The sequence below is a fragment of the Etheostoma spectabile genome, unplaced genomic scaffold, assembly GCF_008692095.1.
Source record: "Etheostoma spectabile isolate EspeVRDwgs_2016 unplaced genomic scaffold, UIUC_Espe_1.0 scaffold00001211, whole genome shotgun sequence".
In the NCBI taxonomy this organism is placed as follows: Eukaryota; Metazoa; Chordata; class Actinopteri; order Perciformes; family Percidae; genus Etheostoma; species Etheostoma spectabile.
The window spans coordinates 890-22,618 of record NW_022602704.1 but is presented as its reverse complement, the minus strand read 5'-3'; the positions used below and the strand labels follow the sequence as shown (position 1 = coordinate 22,618).

The following is a 21,729-nucleotide window of genomic DNA, read 5'->3' as shown; positions in this document are numbered from 1 at the left end:
ACATGGCTTAAAGTTAAAAATAGATTGTGTATTTGCTAATGTTTTTTTAAATAACGTTATAACAAAACACCTTTTATTTCAAACAGAAAACTATCCTTTAGTACTGCTACACATCATTATCCAACAAGGCGTGCAGTAGGAGGGAGTTTTATTTTACCTAAAGTGAAAACTAAATCAATTTAGCGTTCTGTCGGGTACAGAGCGATGTGTGAATGGAACTCTCTCCCAACGACTATCAAACACAACTCTCAGTATGGTTTAAAAATCACTTAAGACAGATTTATTTCAAAGGAATTAAATATGTAATTTAAAATTAGTTTGTTATAGGGCTTTTGTTATCTTATTTCTTAAATTGATTTATCTATTTGGAGTAGTGTCTTTTATTTTATTTCTTGTATAAATTGTGTTAACTTTAAGATTTAATTATGGTTAGTATTTTCTAATTTATGTCTGTGTGTGTGTAATGAAATGTCATAAAGAGTATTGTCAAAGAAAGGATTGTAGGACCCCAGGAAGAAAAGCTTGTAGTTCATGCTGAAGCTAAAGGGGATCCAAATAAAACAAACAAGTTTACTTCAACATTTTTCCCGGGTAGGGGTTTCTGTCGAAACATTCAGGGGATGTAGCTCAGTGCTAGAGTGCGTGCTTTGCATGTATGAGGCCCCGGGTTCAATCCCCAGCATCTCCAACAAGTGTTCTGTTACTACAGTCTGTAAAAGAGCTGCAAAACCTCTTATTCTGAAAGACTAAAAGGCAATGTCCTTGTGTTCATGGTAATTAATGCAAAAATCAGTCGCAATGACCAGATGTGTTGCAAGATTTGCAGTGAACAGTGCATTGTCCTAATGGGGATCAAATAAAACAAACAAAGAAAGTTCATTAGCAATTTTGCATCAAGGAAATGTGATCAGTCAGTGACTAGAAGGGCAATGTTCAAGTAGTTTGTTTGGCATGTAGTGTTTTTATGGCACCACTGCCAGATTGAGCTGTCTGATTTTATTGAACAACTGACTACTTTTGACGCAAAACATTTTACCAAAATTGGAAATTGAATTTTGGTAAAAAGGAAATGCAGCTTAGATTTGTCACTGACTTGAAAGGCTATGGTCAGGTAGATTGTCATGGGGTCTTTTCATGGCTCCACTGACCGAGTCAGTTTTCCGATAGCGTTCTTCTCTTATTCAATGATCTTAGAAAAAGTAAAAGAAATTTGCAACCATTCAGGGGATGTAGCTCAGTGGTAGAGCGCATGCTTTGCATGTATGAGGAGCTGGGTTCAATCCCTAGCATCTCCAGCAGGTATTCCTTGTCCAGTCTGTCAAAGAGCTGCAGAAGCTCTTATTCTGAAAATGAAACAATGCAGCGAGTATTAAAAGGCCATAAAGTGGATGATTAACTTATCAAGTGTCTAAAAACTCAGTGCACTTTACCCATGTCCTGCTTTACTCAACAAATGAAAAGGATTAGTGCATTGAATAGCACAGTGTTGTGGGTTGCCGTGACCTCCTTGCATTTGTGGTAATTAATGCAAAATCAGTCTCAATGCCCAGATGTGTATCAAGATTTGAAGTGAACATTGCATTGCCCAGTGATGGTGGTATAGTGTTGAGCAAAGCTACCTTCCAAGCAGTTGACCCGGGTTCAAATCCCAGCCATCGCAGTCGTTTTCATTGTGAAGCTACTTGCTTTATTTGTCAAGAAGTAACCAGAAAGGTTACTCTCCCAACCCGATTTGATAAAATATTAGATCTCTGTTATGGTACAAATAAGGGAGCACATCAATCAATCAAGCTACCTCCACGAGGATCCACAGATACAGGCAGTGCACTACGATTTGCGCTTTGCCCGTGTCTGGTAACTACTACTAACCAATTGAAAAGTCTTTCAACATTTGTGCAAATCGGTGTAGCACTGCTGATCAGGTTGTTGTGGCCGAGTGGTTAAGGCGATGGACTAGAAATCCATTGGGGTCTCCCCGTGCAGTTTCAAATCCTGCCGACAACGAGAGGCGTCTTTTAAATAAATCTTCAAGTATTTACTTTGGCCTAAATGCTAGACTAGTGGCCACCTATCGATTGCTGTGCCAAGTATTAAGCTTGGGCATTCCTCGTTAGTAAACAGTTTCTCCGCCTGTCACGCGGAAGACCGCGGTTTGATTCCCTGACGGGGAGTTTTTTCTACCAAAATTGTAATTGTGAAGGGGCGCATGTCGGCCATCATGGTAGCGATATGCTACCTATACCATCCAAAGACTGAGACTGCAGGTATATGTTATATGCCCGAATACGTTTAACGTGTTCATATGTTTCGTTAATTTTTACAATGTTTAAAATCATCAGTTAACCTAGCCATTCTTCATTTCCCCACAGTAATCCCGTAGCTTTCTTGTGCGCACATTTTAACGTCTAAAACTACGGTGAATGACATGCTACTGCTACATTCATCAATGCATAATTCTGTTTAATACCATACTTCACAAACCAGTTGAGGTGGTTCAGAAATCTGGTAAGGATAACTCACAATCTCAACTGGTTATCCTCCGGACAGCTAGTCTCATTTTCTTTTCTTTCATTTTCTTCTCCGTTTGACGCGCGCACCTGCTCGCGGTGTGTGGCGCGTGTCCGCGCTATTTTCCGGCATGACGACCTTTTGTACAAAACTAAAGTAACGAGACAATTTTGTAAAATGTAAGGTGTAGAAAGTACCGATATTTGTGTTAAAATGTAAGGAGTAGAAGTAAAAAGTTGCCACAGACATAAGTAGTAAAGTAAAGTAAAAATATCAGAAAAATCTACTTGAGTACAATAACGAAGTATTTGTACTTTGTTACTTCCCTTCTCTGGCTTTATATCAGCATTAAGTATATTTCCAGTCTGTTGATGTTTAACAAAGCATCTGTTGTTGCAAGTGTTTGAAGTGAAATGTCTCCACCTGCTGAAGAGTTAACTTAATGGCATGTCAAGTTGATTTTATCCATGAAAATGGAAAATGGGTTCTACAACCCTACCAGTCAGATTACCACAGGAGGTAATATCATTTGCAGCTCTTTTAAAGGCTCTACCACTGAGCTACATCCCCTGAAGATTTACAGATTTTTCTTCTTTTTTCTGAGATAGACTTAGACTTACCTTTATTAATCCTTTTGGGATGAATCCGGCAAGGAAATTAAAATATCTCTGAATAAAAGAAGAAACCTGGGTAAAACATGTAATGTTAATGTTGTATATGGCTTCAAAACCTGTAAATGCAACCGCAGTGACTGGAAATCAAACCTGGGCAAAATGATTGCACTGCTAAGATGTAAATCCTAGTCGAAAAGTAACGACACCTGTTGCCTTTCTGCTGGACAATACAACGTTCACTGCAAATCTTGTAACACATCTGGGCGTTGAACTGAAAATAAAAAATGGTGTCGGCAGGATTTGAATGTCCTTGTGGAGACAGCTTGATTGATTGATATGCTCCCTTATTTGTGCAATATAACAGAGATCTAATGTTTTATCAAACCGGGTTGGGAGAGTAACCTTTCTGGTTACTTTTTTACAAATAAAGCAAGTAACGTCACTCAAAGAAAGTTACTGGCTGGGAACCAAAGCCATATCAACTGCTTGGAAGGTAGCTAAGCTCACCACTATACCACCATCGCTGGACAATACAACATTCACTGCAAGTCTTGCAACACATCTGGTTATTGAGACTGAAAATAAATGCTCAGAGATGCATCGGTGGCTTCCAGTACCTATGAGATATTACAATATTGTCCATGAAGGAACATCTGCCGTTTGTTATAAAGGGATGTGTGACCACCATTAAAGGAGGGCTTTCGTTGACGGCAGGATTCGAACCTGCGAGGGGAGACCCCAATGGATTTCAAGTCCATCGCCTTAACCACTCGGCCACGACAACCTGAAAATCAACACTACACCGATTTGCACTAATATTGATAACCTATTTATGGCATGGCAAGGTAGCTTTATTTGTCTAGCACCTTTCAACAAAAGGGCAGTTCAAAGTGCTTTACACAAAAACAGTTAAAAAATAAAAATAGATAAAACACAAGAATAAAAGTTACAGTGCAGCATAAGAAATTAAAAATTAAAGATATGAACAACCATTTAAAGACAGGCAACATCAAAAAGAAAGGTCTTCAGCCTTGATTTAAAAGAACTGAGAGTAGCAGCGGATCTGCAGGTTTCTGGGAGTTTATTCCAGATATGAGGAGCATAGAAACTGAACGCTGCTTCCCCCTGTTTAGTTCTGACTCTGGGGACAGAAAGTAGACCTGTCCCAGATGACCTGAGAGGTCTGGGTGGTTCATAGTGTAGTAGCAGATCAGAAATATATTTTGGCCCTAAACTGTTGAGTGATTTATTAAACTAGCAAAAGTACTTTGAAATCATTTATTTGAGACACAGGAAGCCAGTGTAAAGACTTCAGAACTGGAGAGATGTGATCCATTCTCTTGGTCTTAGTGAGGACTGGAGTGATGTGATCCAGTCTCTTGGTCTTAGTGAGGACTCGAGCAGCAGCGTTCTGAATCAGCTGCAGCTGTCTGATTGATTTTTTAGGGAGACCTGTAAAGACCCCGTTACAGTAGTCAAGTCTATTGAAGATGAAAGCATGGACCAGTTTTTCCAAATCCTGTTGACACATAAGTCCTTTAACCCTTGATATGTTCTTAAGGTGATAGTAGGCTGACTTTGTAATTGTCTTAATGTGGATGTTAAAATTGTTAAAATTCAGGTCAGAGTCCATGACTACACCAAGATTTCTGGCTTTGTCTGTTGTTTTTAACATTGTTGTTTGAAGCTGAGCTCAGACTTTTAATCGTTGCTCTTTTCTTCCAAAAACAACCACCTTAGTTTTTCCTTCATTTAATTTCAGAAAGTTCTGGCACATCCAGTCGTTAATTTGTTCAATGCACTTAGTCAGTTTTTGTATTGGACTATAGTCCCCTGGCGATAAGGTTATGTAAATGTGTGTGTCGTCCGCATACCTGCATATAGGTATGCTCAGTCTGCCAAAAATAAAATTCCAGTGCTTGTTCCGTGGTATCAACATTTTGGATAGTCATCATGGAAACATTTATTGGTCATGTGATAAGGGCTGGGTAATTGGCAGAACAGGCAATCAAGTGTGGTGGGGGGGGGGGGGGGGGGGGGGGCACTAGGGAGGGCCAATCATATATCAGTGGGGGCCGGTGCCACCCTGTGCCTCCTTCTAGCCCCACCCCTGGTAATAGGAGCCTTCAACCCTTTTGAACTCTACCAACTGAAATGGTAGCGACAACAATTCTTCTCTGCAAAAAGGAAGAGAGCAGTAACTACAGAAGCAATGAAATTGTGAAAAATTGTTTTTTAGACTAGAAAACTGTGCAACAGACAGAAAGGTTGTAATTCTGCATTTTATACCTGTTTAGGCCGATTAAGAACCTATGTAACAATCTTCAGGGGACACAGCATCTACAAACAGCGTTCATTTTATTCAAAGCACCTTTCATGACCCCCAAGGTCACTTCACAAACAAAAAAAGGACATTTTACCTTTCTTGACAATTTGAACAAGTTTTAAAGATTTTTTCTTTGTTTATTTACAGTCCAAGTAGACTAAATGTACATCTATCGTTTAGCCAAATACATTTACAGTACCTTAATAAAAAAAAAAAAATTAAATACATTTATGTCCAGTGTCAAAACTGATACTCACCGTCCCCATTAGCTCTAGTCGGAGTGCAAAAAGGTAGAGACACAGTCAGCTTCCTTGTGATGGAGAAGATGCAGATGTTAAGCATGGTTGATTTCCTTTAACAAGAAAATACCAAAGAATGAGAAACAATCCCAAAGAAAGCTGATGTGAGCAGGACAGTGGAGCTCCACAGGACAAAGTCGATAAAGAGCAGAAAAAATATCTGACAGAAGAAATATCTTGTCTTCTTTCAGGACCGAGCCTATTCTTTTATAACAAGGACATCATTCAGAATACACAAATCAAAGGGCACCACATCCAACAGTTGTTTCAAGAGTAACTATTTTATGCGAGTGACTTCCTGGTAGTCTAACACCTGAACAGAAACCGTAAATCTGATTTACATTAATGTACTGACATGTAGCTCCAGTTCTGACATCACTTCACAGGCTTCCAGTAAACAAGAGAATCAAGTTTAAGATTCTGTTGCTCGGTTATATAGCACTTAATGGCTAGGACCAAATTACATCAAAGACGTGAACCAGATCCCCCAGGTCTTCAGAAGCTGGGCTGCTTGTTCCCTTTATAAGAACAAAGCCTGGAGAAACTTTCTTTTTTTATGCTTCTCATGCCTGGAATAAACTCCCAGAAGGTCCCGGATTGGCCAGCACCTTAAAGTTCTTTAAAATCAGGTCCTAAAACAATCCTGTTGTCCAGCGCTTTTCAAACCTGTACAACCATTGTCTTTTATCATCTTTTATCATCTTTTTTTATGTAATCTGTTGTTTTTACTGTTAATGTTAAGCACTTTGAATTAAATATGAATTGTGCTATATAAATAAATGGCTTTGACTAGTCTACTTGCATCTTTTGGGTGATATTGTTAAATTAGAAATGTGAACCTCATGGTGAGGCGATAGGAAAAAAAGGAGGGGTTCACCAAAGTCACGGCTATGGCGAAAAATCCTATTCTGGCAAACATTCACTTGTTATCTGAAATAAATGGAACTTTAAATATAGATGCCCATCACATTCATAACCTGCTAAAAAAATGAAGAAAACCTGTTGAATTTCCCAATTTGATCTTTTATGGTTTATACATATCATGCACAAACGTCTTCTTTAATTGCAAGAGCTTTTCCAGGGATTTTTCTAACCACAAATCGTTCACACATGGCAGTCACTTCATCTGCATGTATTTGGTCTAAACAAACACATGCAGATACAAATACATCCCCCAGGTACAAGGACACAACCAATACTCTTTGGAAACAGTGGACCACCTCTGCTGGTAAATTACACTAAGTAAACTTCTGTGGAGAGTTCAGATAAGGAAACAAAAATACATAGACTTGAGTCTTAGACTGTGTCACATTTAGTTTTAATTTTACAACAGCTTTGGAAAGCTGTTGTAATCATGAGAAGTTGATCATCAAAATGTAGATGTCAATATTTAGTCAGTAATATGTATTTATGTATTTATAAATTGATAACAATAGGATCCTTCCTTTCCCCGGGCCGCCATCAGGTTCACAGCCATGACATTTGTACCACTTATGTAAATCTGAAATCACTAGACAGTTAAATTTGTATTAAAATGTGTAATAATATACAATGTGATCAAAGTCAGAAATAAATTACAGGGTTCATAGCCTTTACAGTTGTTGCACATGTGAAAGCTTCCAGTAATTCACTCTATCAGATTTATTGTAACATGAAGCAATAGAGTGCAAAGTCTGCTCTTGAGTTGTTTCCACACAAAAATCTATTATGGATTAATAAATAATCTTGTGAAATGTTGGGAACTATATAAGAGCTGGCCTTTCGCTGGTCCACACATGAAGGTAGAGGCAACAGGCTGACACTGAAAGAAAAGAAGCTCTTTCTCCATCAGGTTTGCTCTCGGCCTCTTTTTTATGCTCTTTTCTCTTATCATCTCTTCTTCGTCTAGAGGAGCAGCTGCTCAGCTTTCTCTGTAGGTATTTCTCACTCTTGTGTTTTTCTTTTCGTATTTAAGTCAATCAATCATCTTCAACATCTGCATCTTCTCCACTATGACGATCCTGACTGTGTCTCTACTTGTTTGTGCCATGATGGCTGGTGGTGAGTATCAGTCTTTTGTTTCTTTTTTTTCTTCAATAAAGTTCTTTTTTATCCCAGTGACATGCCATACCAAGCAGCAGTGACTTTTGAAAAATCTCAGACTGTCACATTCTGCTGTTCATATTACCTGTTTCGAAGGTGATGCCTGCTGCTGGTATTGTGTCCCCTGCCGTGAGTATCAGTCTTTATTTTTTTAAACAAAGTTCATTTTATTACAGTGACATACCATACCAAGCAACAGTGCCTTTTGAACAGTTGCATACTATCACATTCTGCTGTTCATGTTCCTGTACCCCAGATGCAGCCCCCTGCTGCTGGAGCTGTTTAACCTGCTCCATGGCTGGTGAGTATCAGTCCTGAGACAACAATTTTGTGTAGTTATAAGCAAGCACAACTTTGTTCATGTTGCACACTCACAGTAAAGTAAAACACACTGGCACCACATATATTATTCCCATAAATACATGCCTACATTATATGCTGACAAACACAGTTAAACACAACAGCAACTGCAATCAATAATGGCATACAACATGACAGTAAGTAAGATAAAATAAGATTGGAATCTGACTTTTTGGCATTTTTTTTAAATATAAAAGGTAGGGATACATGATTATGGCCAAAATGATAATCACGATTATTTTGATCAAAATTGTGATCACGATTATTTGATTTTAACCAAAACATATTTTATTGACACATAGGCCGTTTATAACTGCTTTGACATCAATATTATGCTACATTCTTCTTAAGTTGAAGTTGTATGTTGTATAGACATACAGCTGCAACACATGTAAATGAAAATTAGCAATTTGAAATAAATAGCCTAGGATGTTTTATTTTATGTATCTCTGTGAAAGCTCCTTCACTTGTTCTCAACAATAACTGATTAAAAGAGCTAGGGAGGGCGAGGGAGTGCTATGGACGTTCTCATAGAGACGGCTGATTCATTATGAATTGGTCTAGCATGGGTCAAATGGCCCAGCAGAGTTACACAGTTATGATTTTATTTTTATGATATTCTGGCCATGGGTCACATCTCTGGCCCAGGTCCAGCAGCTCCGTCTCACAGGCTGTTTCTCTAACAACTGAAGTTAGTTGCATTCAATAACTTCTTCTGTGTTTATGGCAGATAGTTTACCAGCAGAAATACTGGTTTGCCTCTCATGCTTCACAATATACAGCTGTTATAGTAACAATTAAAACTTTAGACAAATATCCGAAGTGTGGACCGGCATTGTGTACCGGGGCTGCGGGTAGAGTAAGATGAAATAGAGTAGAGGAGAGATCCAACACAGGCACAGCTTTACAGAGAAAATGGGTCATATAATGCAAAATTAAACCATATCCATATAAACAACATTGCAGCGGATGCAAGGACGTTAGATGCGTCCCAGAGGAAAAATATTACTCAGGCTCGAGCCCTGTAAGCTAACAGAAGCTAACAGAAGCTAACTAGCACTGGTCACTGTTGTCTGAATAACACAGACGGGACAAAATGTTGCGTTTACTGGTAAACTGATAAACCTTGAGACCGACGTATAACCGACTGCTATCTGTGGAGTTTTCCTCCCGTTCCTCTGTCCTCTGGGACTGTCTTCATCTAGAAACTAAGCTGTACGGGGTGCAGGGAACAACTCTGACTGGCTCATGATCAGACAGTGGTTTACGGAGCGGTAGATGCGCTATGTAAAAAAACGGAGCGTTCTATGAAATGACGTTGTTTTTTTAAATCGCTCTATCACTCAAATTTAATGGTGGGAAGCCAAAATCGTAATCGTAAAATTTGATTTATTGTGCAGCCCGAATAAAAGGTATAATTCTATAGAAACATTTTGCAGAGAAACAGCATGTGCAGTTAACTCTTATTTTTAAAAGAAAAAGAAAAATTTAACTTGTGACGAAGCAGGAGAGGTCAAGTATAGAAGCTAGCTGGGAAAATCTGATCTGGTCTAAACAAAAGCTCAAATTTACTTTGTTTCTTTTTTTCATTTTTGATGAACCAACCAAATAATGAATTTAGTAACTTAGTTTGTGTTTTCACACAACTAATTGAGACCCAAAACCAGCAACATTTCTGCATATTTTCATCTGTTTGTTTCTAGAAGTCACATCTAACAACAGCACCATGCCTAATATAGAGGGTGACAAGCCCCATGCCGTTTTCATTCCGACGCCAATTTCTCCGACCACAAGTTGTCCCCACAACTGGAGTAAATTCGGTCAACGCTGCTTCTTTCTTGAGAAAGCAAAAAGGACTTGGGCTAATGCTCAGGTAATGTGGATGGATTCCGATTGCTTTTAAAGTCTTCTGATGGTGGGAGTTGCCTTGCATGCTTGTTTAATTGTCATCTTCAGACTCAGTGCATTTGGCATTTCCACTGTAGCAATTCTGTCAGACCATTGGAGGAAACCTTGCATCCATCCACAGCGCAGAGGAGTACAATCACTTACAGCAGATGACATCTGAACCAACATGGATTGGAGGCTCGGATTGCCAAGAGGTAATATTTCATTTTACAGGGTTTTGATGGTTCTAACAGAATAAAAGGATTTTTATTTTTATTTTCTGCTATTTTATTATGTTCTTTCTTTTATGTCTTCTAGGAAACTAATTGGTTCTGGACTGACGGTACAACTTTAGATTTTACGTTCTGGTGTCCAGCACAACCTGATAATACCAAAGAGCAGTGCTGTCTGCAGATGAATACTGGACGTAAATCCCAAAAAGAGCATACCATTCAATAACTAAAGACAGTAGAGTTGTTTTTGTAAATGTACCAAGTTGATGGCATTGTTGTCAGTTAAAGTCATAAGTGATAAGGATGCTGGGATAAACAATACCGCTGGTGGAAGAAGTATTCAGATCTTGTACTAACATAAAAATATGTCAAGTATCAAAAGTACAGGACTTATTATGCATAATGGCTCATTTCAGAATGAAATATTTTATGTTATAATTATTGATCCATTAATGTACATCAGTTTTTGTTTAAATTTTGGTGTAAATGTAATTACTTTATAGACTGCAGGGTAATTTACAACAATCATTTTGTGTTGATTATACTTTGCATTAATAATCTGACTTTAGAAAGTACCTAAAGTTGACAAATACAGTGCAGTGAGTGCAGTAAGAAGTACATTTCCCTTTGAAATGTAGTGGAGTAAAAGAAAATGTGGCAGGAAAAAAGTGGCAGAAAATGGAAACTCTCAAGTAAAGTAGAAGTAGCTTAAAATTGTATTTAAGTATATGCATTTAGTGACTTTAGGGATTCATCTTAAGATCAATATTTTTCTGAATTTCACATTTCAGTCACTTTTGTTCTTCAGTTCAAACGTAGCTGTTTGTCTTAAATCAATCACTTTGTCTATTATGAGACAGTTCCAGGTTTTGATTGGTGTAGCGCTGACTGACTTTGACTATGATTTTGGTGTTTACAGTTGGCCAATGCTGGGATGACATAGGTTGTAGCAATATGCAACAATCAATCTGTGTCATGTCACTCAAATGATGCCTGAGCCGACGCAGTGGCATGCATTCCAATCAATCACACCAACACTAAAACCACCAAGGACGTGTGATTGTGTGTATGTCTGTGTACTCATCTGTGTTTGTGTCAAAATCCTTAAAGTTTTCCAACAATTATCACATCTTTAATTCTTTGCTACTGTTACTTACTGCTACTGCTTAAAGGATGACAAGACAAGTGATGTAAACAGGAGCTGGAGGGCCTCTTAGAGCTTTCAATAAAAGGAAATTGAATTGAAATTGTTTATTAAAGTCATCTTTCATGTATCATGTCAAATTAAAACCATGCATTGAAACAAACTGTTGGGTGAGTCTGTCAAAAGTCTACTATTCCCCTATCTTACTTCAAGTGCACACTTATTGATACGTTATTCAAATGTGACATGACAACAGCTTACACAACGCAAAACCACACACCAGTACTCCAAAACCATGAGCTATTTCTCAGCTTTCCATTGTATGAAACACTTTTTTTCAAAACACTACACACAATTCTCGACCAAAGACGCACAAATCTAACAGGTCGTGACTTAATTTCCTTTTTCAAGCACAACCAATCAAAATGCTTCACTTATTCAGGTCATACATACTTCTCACAAGTGCAACCGCTAATTGCTCAACTGATCACTAACCAATCACTGCTTTAGTTTAGGCCTGTAAATGGGTCAAAGGTCTGATTACCTATTTTGGAACAACAAATGTCAACAATAGACAGAGAGCAAGGGGAGGACGAGGGAGAGGCAGGGGATGGCAATGGGGACAAGTTCAAGGAGGCCAAAATCGTGATCGTGATTAAAATTTGATTAATTGTGCAGCCCTATGTTTTACACAGGTTTCTTTTTTTTATTCAGTGATATTTCAATATCCTTGTAGGAGTCACCCGGGTGACTTTCTTCCATGTCTCCATGAACGCCCATATATTTGGGCTGACAGTTGAGAAACCTTCCCTTGTTAACTATGACATGGATGACTGAGAACCTCCTATATCATGACATTTAATTTACTATATTATAATTTTTGAGACAGGTCCTACTACACATTCGTAGGATCAGTCAGGATGGCCGAGCGGTCCATGCTGCTACATTCAGGTTGCAGTCTCCACTGGAGGTGTGGGTTCAAATCCCACTTCTGACAACTAGTGTTTTCATTTGGAACTAATGTCTAAGACATGATATTGGGAATAAAGAACTTAGCAGTTCTTTGTATTTAAAGGACATGAATGTGCGCAAGATACGCAATTGCAAGTACAGTGTTTTGTGAGCATCTTTTTTGTCAACAGATGTAAAGTTACCATGTATTTGTACACAGTAGACATATCTACTGCTGTATTCACTGTCTGTGGCAAGTCCTTTAAAACCTGTTCTTGACTTGCTTTTTCCCACATCCTCTGAATGCTTAGCTAACTAAAGGACTTAAGTTGGCCAGTAACTGTTGCTTTTCATCTTCGTTGTAATTGTTGTGCATTCAATATCATACATGTGGATATTATGATAGAAAATGCCAAGCAAACCCATGAGAAACTTTTAAAGGTTCCATGGTGTAATGGTTAGCACTCTGGGCTTTGAATCCAGCGATCTGAGTTCAAATCTCGGTGGAACCTGTTTTTAAGCCACAGCACAGGTGAAAAAGATCAACTTTCCACATCTAGTTTAAAGTAAGCTTACAGGTTTAACTGTGTAATAATTATAAGTATGACAATCGTCAATGTCCCGCTATCAACATAAATGCCTTTTCTGTCAAAAAAGCAAATCATCTGTTTTTCCAGTGTCTCCTTCTCCTCCTCAGTGGCTTCACTCGGCCTGGCAGTGGTGTATCCAATCTCCTCAACCTCATCAGGTAGGATTGCATTTTCTTAGGCGGCATATTCTCCTGGGCCTGGTGATAGGTGGCGGCATCAGAGCCCCTGAGATGTCAGGTTTTCATTCTCCACCTCTTAGCCGGATTATGTCTGGCCAGTCGTAAATAGTATAGGCGAGGCCTCAAAACCGAGAATATATTGGGGCGTGATATTGAAATTACGATCGTTTCCAGACGCTGCATTTATCAATGTACGATCATTCTTACGCTCTGATTGGTGTGATACGAACGTTTCATGAATCTCATGTAAAGCCTGTCGTAACAGGATTTCTGCGCTCATATCTGTGCTGAATTTCTACGTTAGGTTGATAAATGAGGGCCATTAGCTCTAAGGATGTGCTTCAATACATAACTGAAGTGAACACACAAATGAGAAGCACAATGGTGTTATGTCATAAGCTAAAGCCTTTTCCCAAGCTAAAAGAAAACAAGGATCTCTTCTGCAAAAGCACAGCTGGGAGTGCTTGAGAGCCCTTTTGAGGTGCAGTGTGATTTTTCGGCTTCCGGTGTGTCTAGGTGTGAGCCCAAATAGTTGTTGAACGACAAAGACAAGACAGCGATCAGGCAGGGTAGTGGATGTGTATATGTCAAAATGGACAATAAACTGCCAGAACATGATTTTCCTCTAGAACATTACTTTTCATGGTGATGTCAACAACTTTTCCAGCAGTTATATAAATTGATTCATCTCACCATGGAAATCAGGTTGATAGTCATAATCTCTTGATGCATCACCCTTTGAAAGTGTCAGCAGCAAAATAGAGTTAGCAGAGGATGGTTTCAATCCATCAACCAGGCCCAGGATGCTTCTGATGAGCCAGTCTTTTGAAATTCACCCCAGATGGGACTTGAACCCACAATCCCTGGCTTAGGAGACCGGTGCCTTATCCATTAGGCCATTGGGGCTTTACATGCTCCAATTTCACCAGTTCAGGAGAAATACATATACAGTTCTCGAGCCATAATGAAACAGTAACCTTGACCTTTGCTTTCCAAAAAACGAAATCAGTTCATCTGCAAAATGGTTATGTATGCCAAATTTAAAGTTCTTCCCTCTAGGCGTTCAGAGATTTTGCATTCACAAGAATCGGATGGACAGACATAAGGACAAAGCCACCTTGACATTGAACCTTTGACCTCCAAAATCTCATGCGAGTTCATGTGAATGTTTTCGCAAAATTTGAAGAAATTCCCTCCAGGGGTCCTGTGTTATCACATTCACAAGAATGGGAGATGCGTACGTATGTAGAGATGGTCGGACAAACCAAAATCATAATACTTCTAGCAACAGCTGGTGCCGAGACGTAAGAATAGACAAAAAAAGAGGTGGGGGAGACAGAGTTAATCTATGACAGAATAGAGAACTATAGACAAAAGACGTGATGATATTTATACGAATATGTAGTAAACCTAAATATATATATATTTGATGTACCAAAACTTGAGCCTGGGCAATCCTTGTTAGTATAATAGACAGTATCACTATGGCTCCCATTCTACTTTTAGAGACTCTAGGAACCACAAGTAACCCTGCATTCTGGAAGTGCAGTGCTCTGGTGCGGTAATAAGGTACTATGAGCTCTTTAAGATAAGATGGTGCCTGACCATGAAGAGCTTTGCAGGTGAGAAGAAGGATTTTAAATTCTAATCTGGATTTTACAGGAAGCCAATTCAGAGAAGCTAAAACAGGAGAGATGTGATCTCTTTTCCTGGTTCCTGTCAGAACACGTGCTGCAGCATTCTGGATCAGCTGAAGAGTCTTTATGGACTTTTTCAAGCAGCCTGACAATAAAGAATTGCAGTAATCCAGCTTCATGTAACAAATGCATGGACTAGTTTTTCTGCATCAATTTCAGACAGGATTTTCCTGAATTCCTGAACGTGATGACTACTGCACTATGGAAACTGCGGTAGGCCTGGCCGCGATGTCACATCAGGACTATTTTTCCGTTTAGGTTATTTAGAGTTCCACTCAGCAGAGTTTAAATGTGCGAAGTCAACATGAACAAAGTAATGTGTTTCTTTCCTGTTTCAAACAGGGGACCTTTCACGTGCGAGGCCAACATGATAACCACTACACTACAGAAGCAGATGAAAATTGTTTTTTTGCATGTTCGTGGAGAAATGCACCATTCATATTTTATTGTAAATGTTTAAAATGCTGTTAGACATGTTAATTTTGACACATAGATGCTTTGTCATGGATTTGAGTGACAGCGAATATGTAGTGAACCTAAATATATCTACATGTATTTACTGTGGCATAAATGCTGGAATAGAGCCACCTGTCAATTGATGTGCCAGAATAGAGTTTTTGCATTCCTCGATAGTATAATGGACAGTATCTCCGCCTGTTAAGCGGGAGATTGGGGTTTCGATTCCCCGACAGGGAGGTTTTTCTACCAGCTTAGGCCTCGAGGAAGTCCCAGCAAACGCGTTGGACTATACATGAGGGCAAAGCAGGCCTTGGCTCAGGCTGTGTTCAACATGGGAGGAGAAATCCTGACCCCAAATGGGAATACTGTCGAGCAATGTGCACAACTCCTGGACATGAACAACACGTCTCAAGTTGCATCAGGAGGAGGGAGAGTGTCAAGTATGGTCAACTTAGACTACCTTTTATGTAAAAAGTTGAGGGCTCGCCAAAAGCCAGCCCACGCACTGGACTCACTGGTTCCTGCTCCTGCACAACTGAAATGAGAGAGCAACGATTTGTTAAAAAAACATACACTTCTTATTCTCAACGTGAAGCCACAAACTATGTAAGGTGTTGTTTTAAAGCCCCGGATCCCTATCAGGGAGTAAACTTCCTTCAATGTTCAGTTAAATTTCTGATCCCTATCAGGGAGTATACTTCCTTCAATGTTCAGTTAAATTTCTGATCGGCAGATTCAGAAATACTTAATGGAACTAACTGTCTGCCTGAGGTCCACTGATTGTTATGTTTGAGATTAAACTTTTTTCCAAACAAGGGTTTTTCTCCTCTGGGGGCACTGGATATAAAGAAATGTATAACTGATTGTATTCATACAGAACTGTTGTCACTCTGTAACTTTGTGCATTGTGAGAGCTGTTCTTGTCATTTTGATTTTTCTCTGCAGAAAACAATCAAACTTTCACCGGAGACTGGACTTTGATTCAGTTTGCAGCCTTCAGTCTTTATTCTATATACAGAGTCTTAATTCCAGCCAAATTCCTCCCTTGCTGTAACAAGAAACTTCTACCACAGTTTGGCGTCACAAACAGGATTTCAAGGAGGAATCAGAAAGGGACTCCACCGGTGACTGATGAGGGCATGCATCCAGGGATCTGATGATCACCTGCCTCTAAACCTCGCCAAACATCTTTGAGAGAGAGGGTCAGAAAGCTCCCCTGATTCCACTCTGAAATCCAAACGACAAGGAAGCAATTTCAAACAGCGGGGTAAGTTAAAGTTTCAATTCTGTTGGATAAATTATTTAAATTGGACATTGAGACGGTTTGTGAGACAAATATTGACTGTGATTTAACTGAGGGATTTGGTAAAAGTTATCTTTTGTTTTGTAAAACTTTGGGTTGTGTACAAAACAGGAGAAAAGAGAAGGTATTTTTTTTCCAATTCTTCTGGTCACACTTGGCACTATTTCACAACTTTTGTCTGAAGTTCTCTATTCTGTCAGGGCTTAGCTCTGTCTACCCAACATTTCTTTTTCTTTTCTTGTTATGTCTCGGCAAGAAGTTATTATGCTTGTGGGTCGTCTGTCCATCTCTACATCAGAATCAGAAATACTTTATTTAACCGTGAAGGGAAACTCTTGAAAAGAGGGTTCCTTCGAGCCGGATTTGAACCAGGGACCTAAGGATTTCAACTTTTTGCCTCTACAGTCCTCCGCTCTACCAACTAACTATCGAAGGGCGACAACATGCATGAAAGCACTTCCTATTCTTGTGAATATGATGACACAGGACCCCCCCAGGAGGGAATTTTCTCAAATTTTGCAAAAACATTCACAAGAACTCGTAAATCAATGATGAGATTTTGGGGGTCAAAGGTTCAATGTCAAGGTGACTGCGTCTTCATGCCTAAAAGTAATTATTAAGTATGTCAAAAAATCATAAAAAGTCATAGTATAATGTGTCGTAAATTCGCAAAAGTCATAGTATAGTATGTCGAAATACATAAAAAGTCATAGTATAGTATGTCGAAATACATAAAAAGTCATTGTTTGAGTATGATGAGTATGATGAAAAATGTATAAAAAGTCATAGTATAGTAAATTGAAAAATTCATAGTATAGTATGTCGAGAAATTCATAAGTCATAGTATAGTATGTCAAAAAAATCATAAAACTCATAGTATAATATGTCAAAAATTCATAAAAAGTCATAAAAAGTCATACTATGTCAAAAAATTCTAAAAAAGTCGTAAAAAGTAATAGTATGTCAAAATATTCATAAAAGTAATTGTTTAGTATGTAAAAAAAAAATATAAAAAGTCATACTGTAGTATGTCGAAATATTTATCAAAATTCATAGTATAGTTGTCAAAAAATTCATAAATAGTCATAGTATAGTATGTCGAAATATTCCTAAAAAGTCATAGTATAGCATGTCGTAACAAGTCAAAATTTATAGTTCTTGTTGTAAACCAAGAAGAATCTAAAGTCCTCTGGAGAATGCGGGCATTTATCCCGCTACCACTCGCATGCTAAGCAAGTGCTCTACCATTTGAGCTAATTCCCCTTTTAAAAACAAAGTCATAGAATAGTATGTCAAAAAATCACAAAAAGTCATAAAAAGTCATAGTATTATATGTTGAAAATTCATAAAAGTCATAGTATAGTATGTCAAAAAATTTATAAAAATTCATAGTATAATATGTCAAAAAAATCATAAAAGTCATAGTATAGCATGACAAAATATTCAAAAAAATTCATAGTAAAATGTGTAAAAAAATTCATAAAAGTCATAGTATAATATTTCAAAAAATCATAAAATTCATAGTATAATATGACAAAATATTAATAAAAAGTCATGAAAAGTCATAGTATAGTATGCCAAAATATTCCTATAAAGTCGTAGTATAGTATGTCGTAACAAGTCCAAATTTATAGTTGTTGTTGTAAAACAAGAAGAATCCAAAGTCCTCTGGAGAATGCGGGCATTGATCCCGCTACCTCTTGCATGCTAAGCAAGCACTCTACCATTTGAGCTAATTCCCCTTTTCAAAAATAGTCATAGTATAGTACGTCACAAATTTGCAAAAAGTCATAAAAAGCCATAGTATGTAAAACAAAATCATAAAAAGTCATAGTTTAGTATGTAGAAATATTCATAAAAGTCATAGTATAATATGTAAAAAATTCATAAAAGTCATAGTATAGTGTGTCAAAAAAATTATAAAAATTCATAGTATAGTGTGTCGTAACAAGTCCAAATTTATAGTTCTTGTTGTAAAGCAAGAAAAATAAATGTTGGTTGTCTGTTAAAGAATACCTTTCGTTGTCAACAGGATTCAAGCCTGCGCGGGGAGACCCTAATGGATTTCTAGTCCATCGCCTTAACCACTCAGCCACGACAACCTGAAAAGCAGTGGTTTACCTCTTTGGACCAATGTTCATAAACTTTTCAATTGGTTAGTAGTAGTTACCAGACACGGGCAAAGTGCAAATTGTAGTGCACTGCCTGTGTCTGTGGATCCTCGTGGAGGCAGCTTGATTGATTGATATGCTCCCTTATTTGTACCATAACAATTAAACTCAATTCAATTCAATTTATTGCATCAATTCATAACAAGAGTTATCTCGAGACACTTTCAAGATAGAGTAGGTCTAGACCACATTCCAGAATTTACAAGGACCCAACAGTTCTAGTGGTTTCCTCCAGAGCAAGCAACAGTGTGACAGTGGTGAGGAAAAACTTCCTTTTAGGCAAAAACCTTGGACAGACCCAGGCTCTTGGCTGCAAAACAGAGCCAGAACCAGAGACGGACAACATGTGTCCCAACCATAGGCTGTTGTCCCAAAAGTTGACGTCAGCGCGGACAGCAGTGTGCAAACTGATTATCAGGCACTGCTGGGATTTGTACCCAGGATCTCTACCCAGAGGTGAAATATACGTAAACTTTAACGACCGAGGCACTTTGGGCGCCGACTGCCTGATTTTAACGTCTTTGATCTTTGTCTCATTCAACACAAATTATTGTCCACAACCCCATTCAAGGGTACAAGCGGCTGAGATGGCTTTCCTCAGGAGGGGGTCTGGCATCTCTAACCCAATGGATTCAGGGTAGAGCCGCTGCTCCTTCGTGTCGAAAGGATCCAGTTGAGGTGGTTTGGGCATCTGGTAAGGATGCCTCCTGGGGGCCTCCCTAGGGAGGTGGATCAGAAATGTCTAGCTGGAAGGAAGTCTCCAGGAAGACCCAGGACTAGGTGGAGGGATTATATCTCCAACCTGGCCTGGGAACGCCTCGGGATCCCCCAGTTGCTCGGAAAAGGGAAGTTTGGGGTCCCCTGCTGCTGCTCGACAAAGATGGATGGATGGAACCCTGTTCACTAGCTCATTGTAATCTTGCATGACACGCAAGCCTGTATAAAGGGCTGTAGCTTAGTGGTTAAAGCACCTGTCTTGTAAATAGGAGATCCTGGGTCCAAATCCCAGCACTGCCTGATAATCAGCTAATACTTGCGGTATCTCCACTACAAACAGTGTGTACATTTGCTTTTGCTATAGTGATTAACAAGCATTATATAATTTTGCCCAGTTGTGGCCTGTTGAAGGGCAATACATATCTGAAATGGATTGAACCCATTTTTTAATGTTTTTAAACCTTGTTTTGTTGGGGCTGAACATGGCCCAGGTGTACACCAGGACCCTGTGACATCACGTCAGGTGGGGTTTCAGGTGTTTGATGTAAATGAGGTCAGAGGTGAAATAAACGTGAACTTTACGGCAAGGCACTTTGGGCACTGCCTGATTTTTAACGTCTTCAATGCTGCTGGAATGAAAATTAATACATTGATATTTAATATTAGTTGACTATATTGCGATATGCAACTAAAAGAAGAATCACTGTGTCTTATAGATCTAAGAAGAGGGAGCCAACTCGTAGGGATCTGCACCACCAATAAACTGTAATTTCTCAAAATATCTTCCTCCCCTAAATGTCACTGAACTCTTAATAATTCTATAGTTAGAAATCACTGTGAGCAGGGTTTGAACCTGCGCAGTGAGACCCCATTGAATTTCAAATCCAACGCCTTAACCATTCGGCCATCACAGCTGCAAAATATATTCTGTTTTTACAGCGGAGAACCCCTGAGGCCTGACAGACTCCATTACAGTTGGTACCATCAATCAGACAAAGATAGAGCCTATCTCACAAGTACCTTGGGCAGTTCTGAATGACTGATGGGGATTCCCAAGCACTTCAGTTCCAAAGGATCATTCAAATCTTGAGGGTATTTCAGGTGTAATGTGGGTAGTAATCCACCCCCTTAGATGATCTGATTCATTTCCAAACAGTCCAGATTAAACAATTAACAAGTTATGGAATCAAAGTCAATGAGAAACATACATGTGTACAGACAAGGCTAGCAGCAACAGCGCCGCATCAGAAAATGTTTTGGTGTGCAAAGACCAAGAAAATGCCACGCAACAGAAATGCCATGCTCACACCACACAGGCAGTGTGCAGCAGGCCTTACCCCTGACTTCCACCAACTGCAAATCCACTCCGCTTCGTGTCTGCTCCGTGATCCGCAGTCCGTCAACACCCACCTGACGGGCCACTGAAGTCACATGGACCGACAGGATCTCGTAAATTCATGTTGATCACGCGATATAACAGGATGTAGTTTCTATAAACAGAACCACAAAACCTAATGAATGAACTAGCTTAAACTTGCATTTCTCTGAATTTCCTGTGTTTTCATGTATCATCTTAAGTCTGTGTTGATGTAGTGTTTCTGTGTAAATGTAACATGCCTTTTTCATTTGCTACCAGGGCTGAATGAGTAGCATGGGGATTGGGTAGACATGATGATGGGATGCAAACAGAGGTAATGACTGCAACAACAAGGTGCTGCAGGGATTTGAACCCTGGATCTCTTGTTTACTAGACAGGCACTTTAACCAGCTAAGCCACAGCACCCTCTTGAGTACTACTCACAAACAAAACAACAAACTTACTCTCATTCAGAAGCCATAGAGAGCCATCAGAGTGATGGCTTGTGGTAAGAAATTGGCCCTGACTCTGTTGGTTTTGGCGTAAAGTGCTCTGTAGCGCCTACCAGAGGGGAGAAGCTGGAATAGTTTGTGTCTGGGTTGAGATGGGTGAGAGGGCGCGAGGCCATCCGTCATCACCTGCACACTTGATGAGTGTCATCGGTGGAAGTCTAAACCAGTGATTCCCAAAACGGCTGACCTATTGGCAGCCCAACTTTACCTATTTAAGCCAGCATTCCATTCCACTGGTATAGACTGTTTTCAGCCACAAGTAACATTATGGTACAAGACAACATTATATGTCACTTTTGTGCTCTGGAAAATCAGGCAATTGGTACTTTGTTGCACTTCT

The 21,729-nt window shown here is 39.1% G+C and overlaps 1 protein-coding gene and 6 non-coding genes across 7 annotated transcripts; 3 read left to right on the top strand and 4 right to left on the bottom strand.

Moving 5' to 3' along the window:
• The first annotated feature begins 1,223 nt into the window (after positions 1 to 1,223).
• Positions 1,224 to 1,295, top strand: trnaa-ugc (transfer RNA alanine (anticodon UGC)). The gene has a single exon. It is a non-coding gene; the product is annotated as a tRNA-Ala (tRNA).
• A 2,529-nt stretch (positions 1,296 to 3,824) lies between these two features.
• Positions 3,825 to 3,906, bottom strand: trnas-uga (transfer RNA serine (anticodon UGA)). The gene has a single exon. It is a non-coding gene; the product is annotated as a tRNA-Ser (tRNA).
• Positions 3,907 to 7,474: 3,568 nt separating this feature from the next.
• Positions 7,475 to 11,617, top strand: LOC116674853 (type-2 ice-structuring protein). Its single transcript, XM_032507069.1, has 8 exons — positions 7,475 to 7,578; positions 7,702 to 7,787; positions 7,926 to 7,958; positions 8,086 to 8,130; positions 9,893 to 10,062; positions 10,175 to 10,291; positions 10,395 to 10,503; positions 11,229 to 11,617. The coding sequence occupies exons 2-8, from the start codon at positions 7,739 to 7,741 to the stop codon at positions 11,297 to 11,299; spliced, it is 594 nt and encodes a 197-aa protein (XP_032362960.1). The 5' UTR covers positions 7,475 to 7,578; positions 7,702 to 7,738; the 3' UTR covers positions 11,300 to 11,617.
• A 1,227-nt stretch (positions 11,618 to 12,844) lies between these two features.
• On the top strand, positions 12,845 to 12,916 carry trnaq-uug (transfer RNA glutamine (anticodon UUG)). Its single transcript has one exon. It is a non-coding gene; the product is annotated as a tRNA-Gln (tRNA).
• A 5,385-nt stretch (positions 12,917 to 18,301) lies between these two features.
• On the bottom strand, positions 18,302 to 18,374 carry trnaa-agc (transfer RNA alanine (anticodon AGC)). The gene has a single exon. It is a non-coding gene; the product is annotated as a tRNA-Ala (tRNA).
• A 1,978-nt stretch (positions 18,375 to 20,352) lies between these two features.
• trnas-uga (transfer RNA serine (anticodon UGA)) lies at positions 20,353 to 20,434 on the bottom strand. Its single transcript has one exon. It is a non-coding gene; the product is annotated as a tRNA-Ser (tRNA).
• A 795-nt stretch (positions 20,435 to 21,229) lies between these two features.
• trnat-agu (transfer RNA threonine (anticodon AGU)) lies at positions 21,230 to 21,303 on the bottom strand. The gene has a single exon. It is a non-coding gene; the product is annotated as a tRNA-Thr (tRNA).
• Positions 21,304 to 21,729: the final 426 nt, after the last annotated feature.

What these genes read in the sequence shown, in the direction of transcription:
- LOC116674853 (XM_032507069.1), top strand. Translation starts at nt 7,739, where the DNA reads ATGACGATCCTGACTGTGTCTCTACTTGTTTGTGCCATGATGGCTGGT. An exon ending in TTGTGCCATGATGGCTGGTG is followed by an intron (nt 7,788 to 7,925) that starts GTGAGTATCAGT and finishes CCTGTTTCGAAG; the next exon opens with GTGATGCCTGCTGCTGGTAT. An exon ending in CTGGTATTGTGTCCCCTGCC is followed by an intron (nt 7,959 to 8,085) that starts GTGAGTATCAGT and finishes CCTGTACCCCAG; the next exon opens with ATGCAGCCCCCTGCTGCTGG.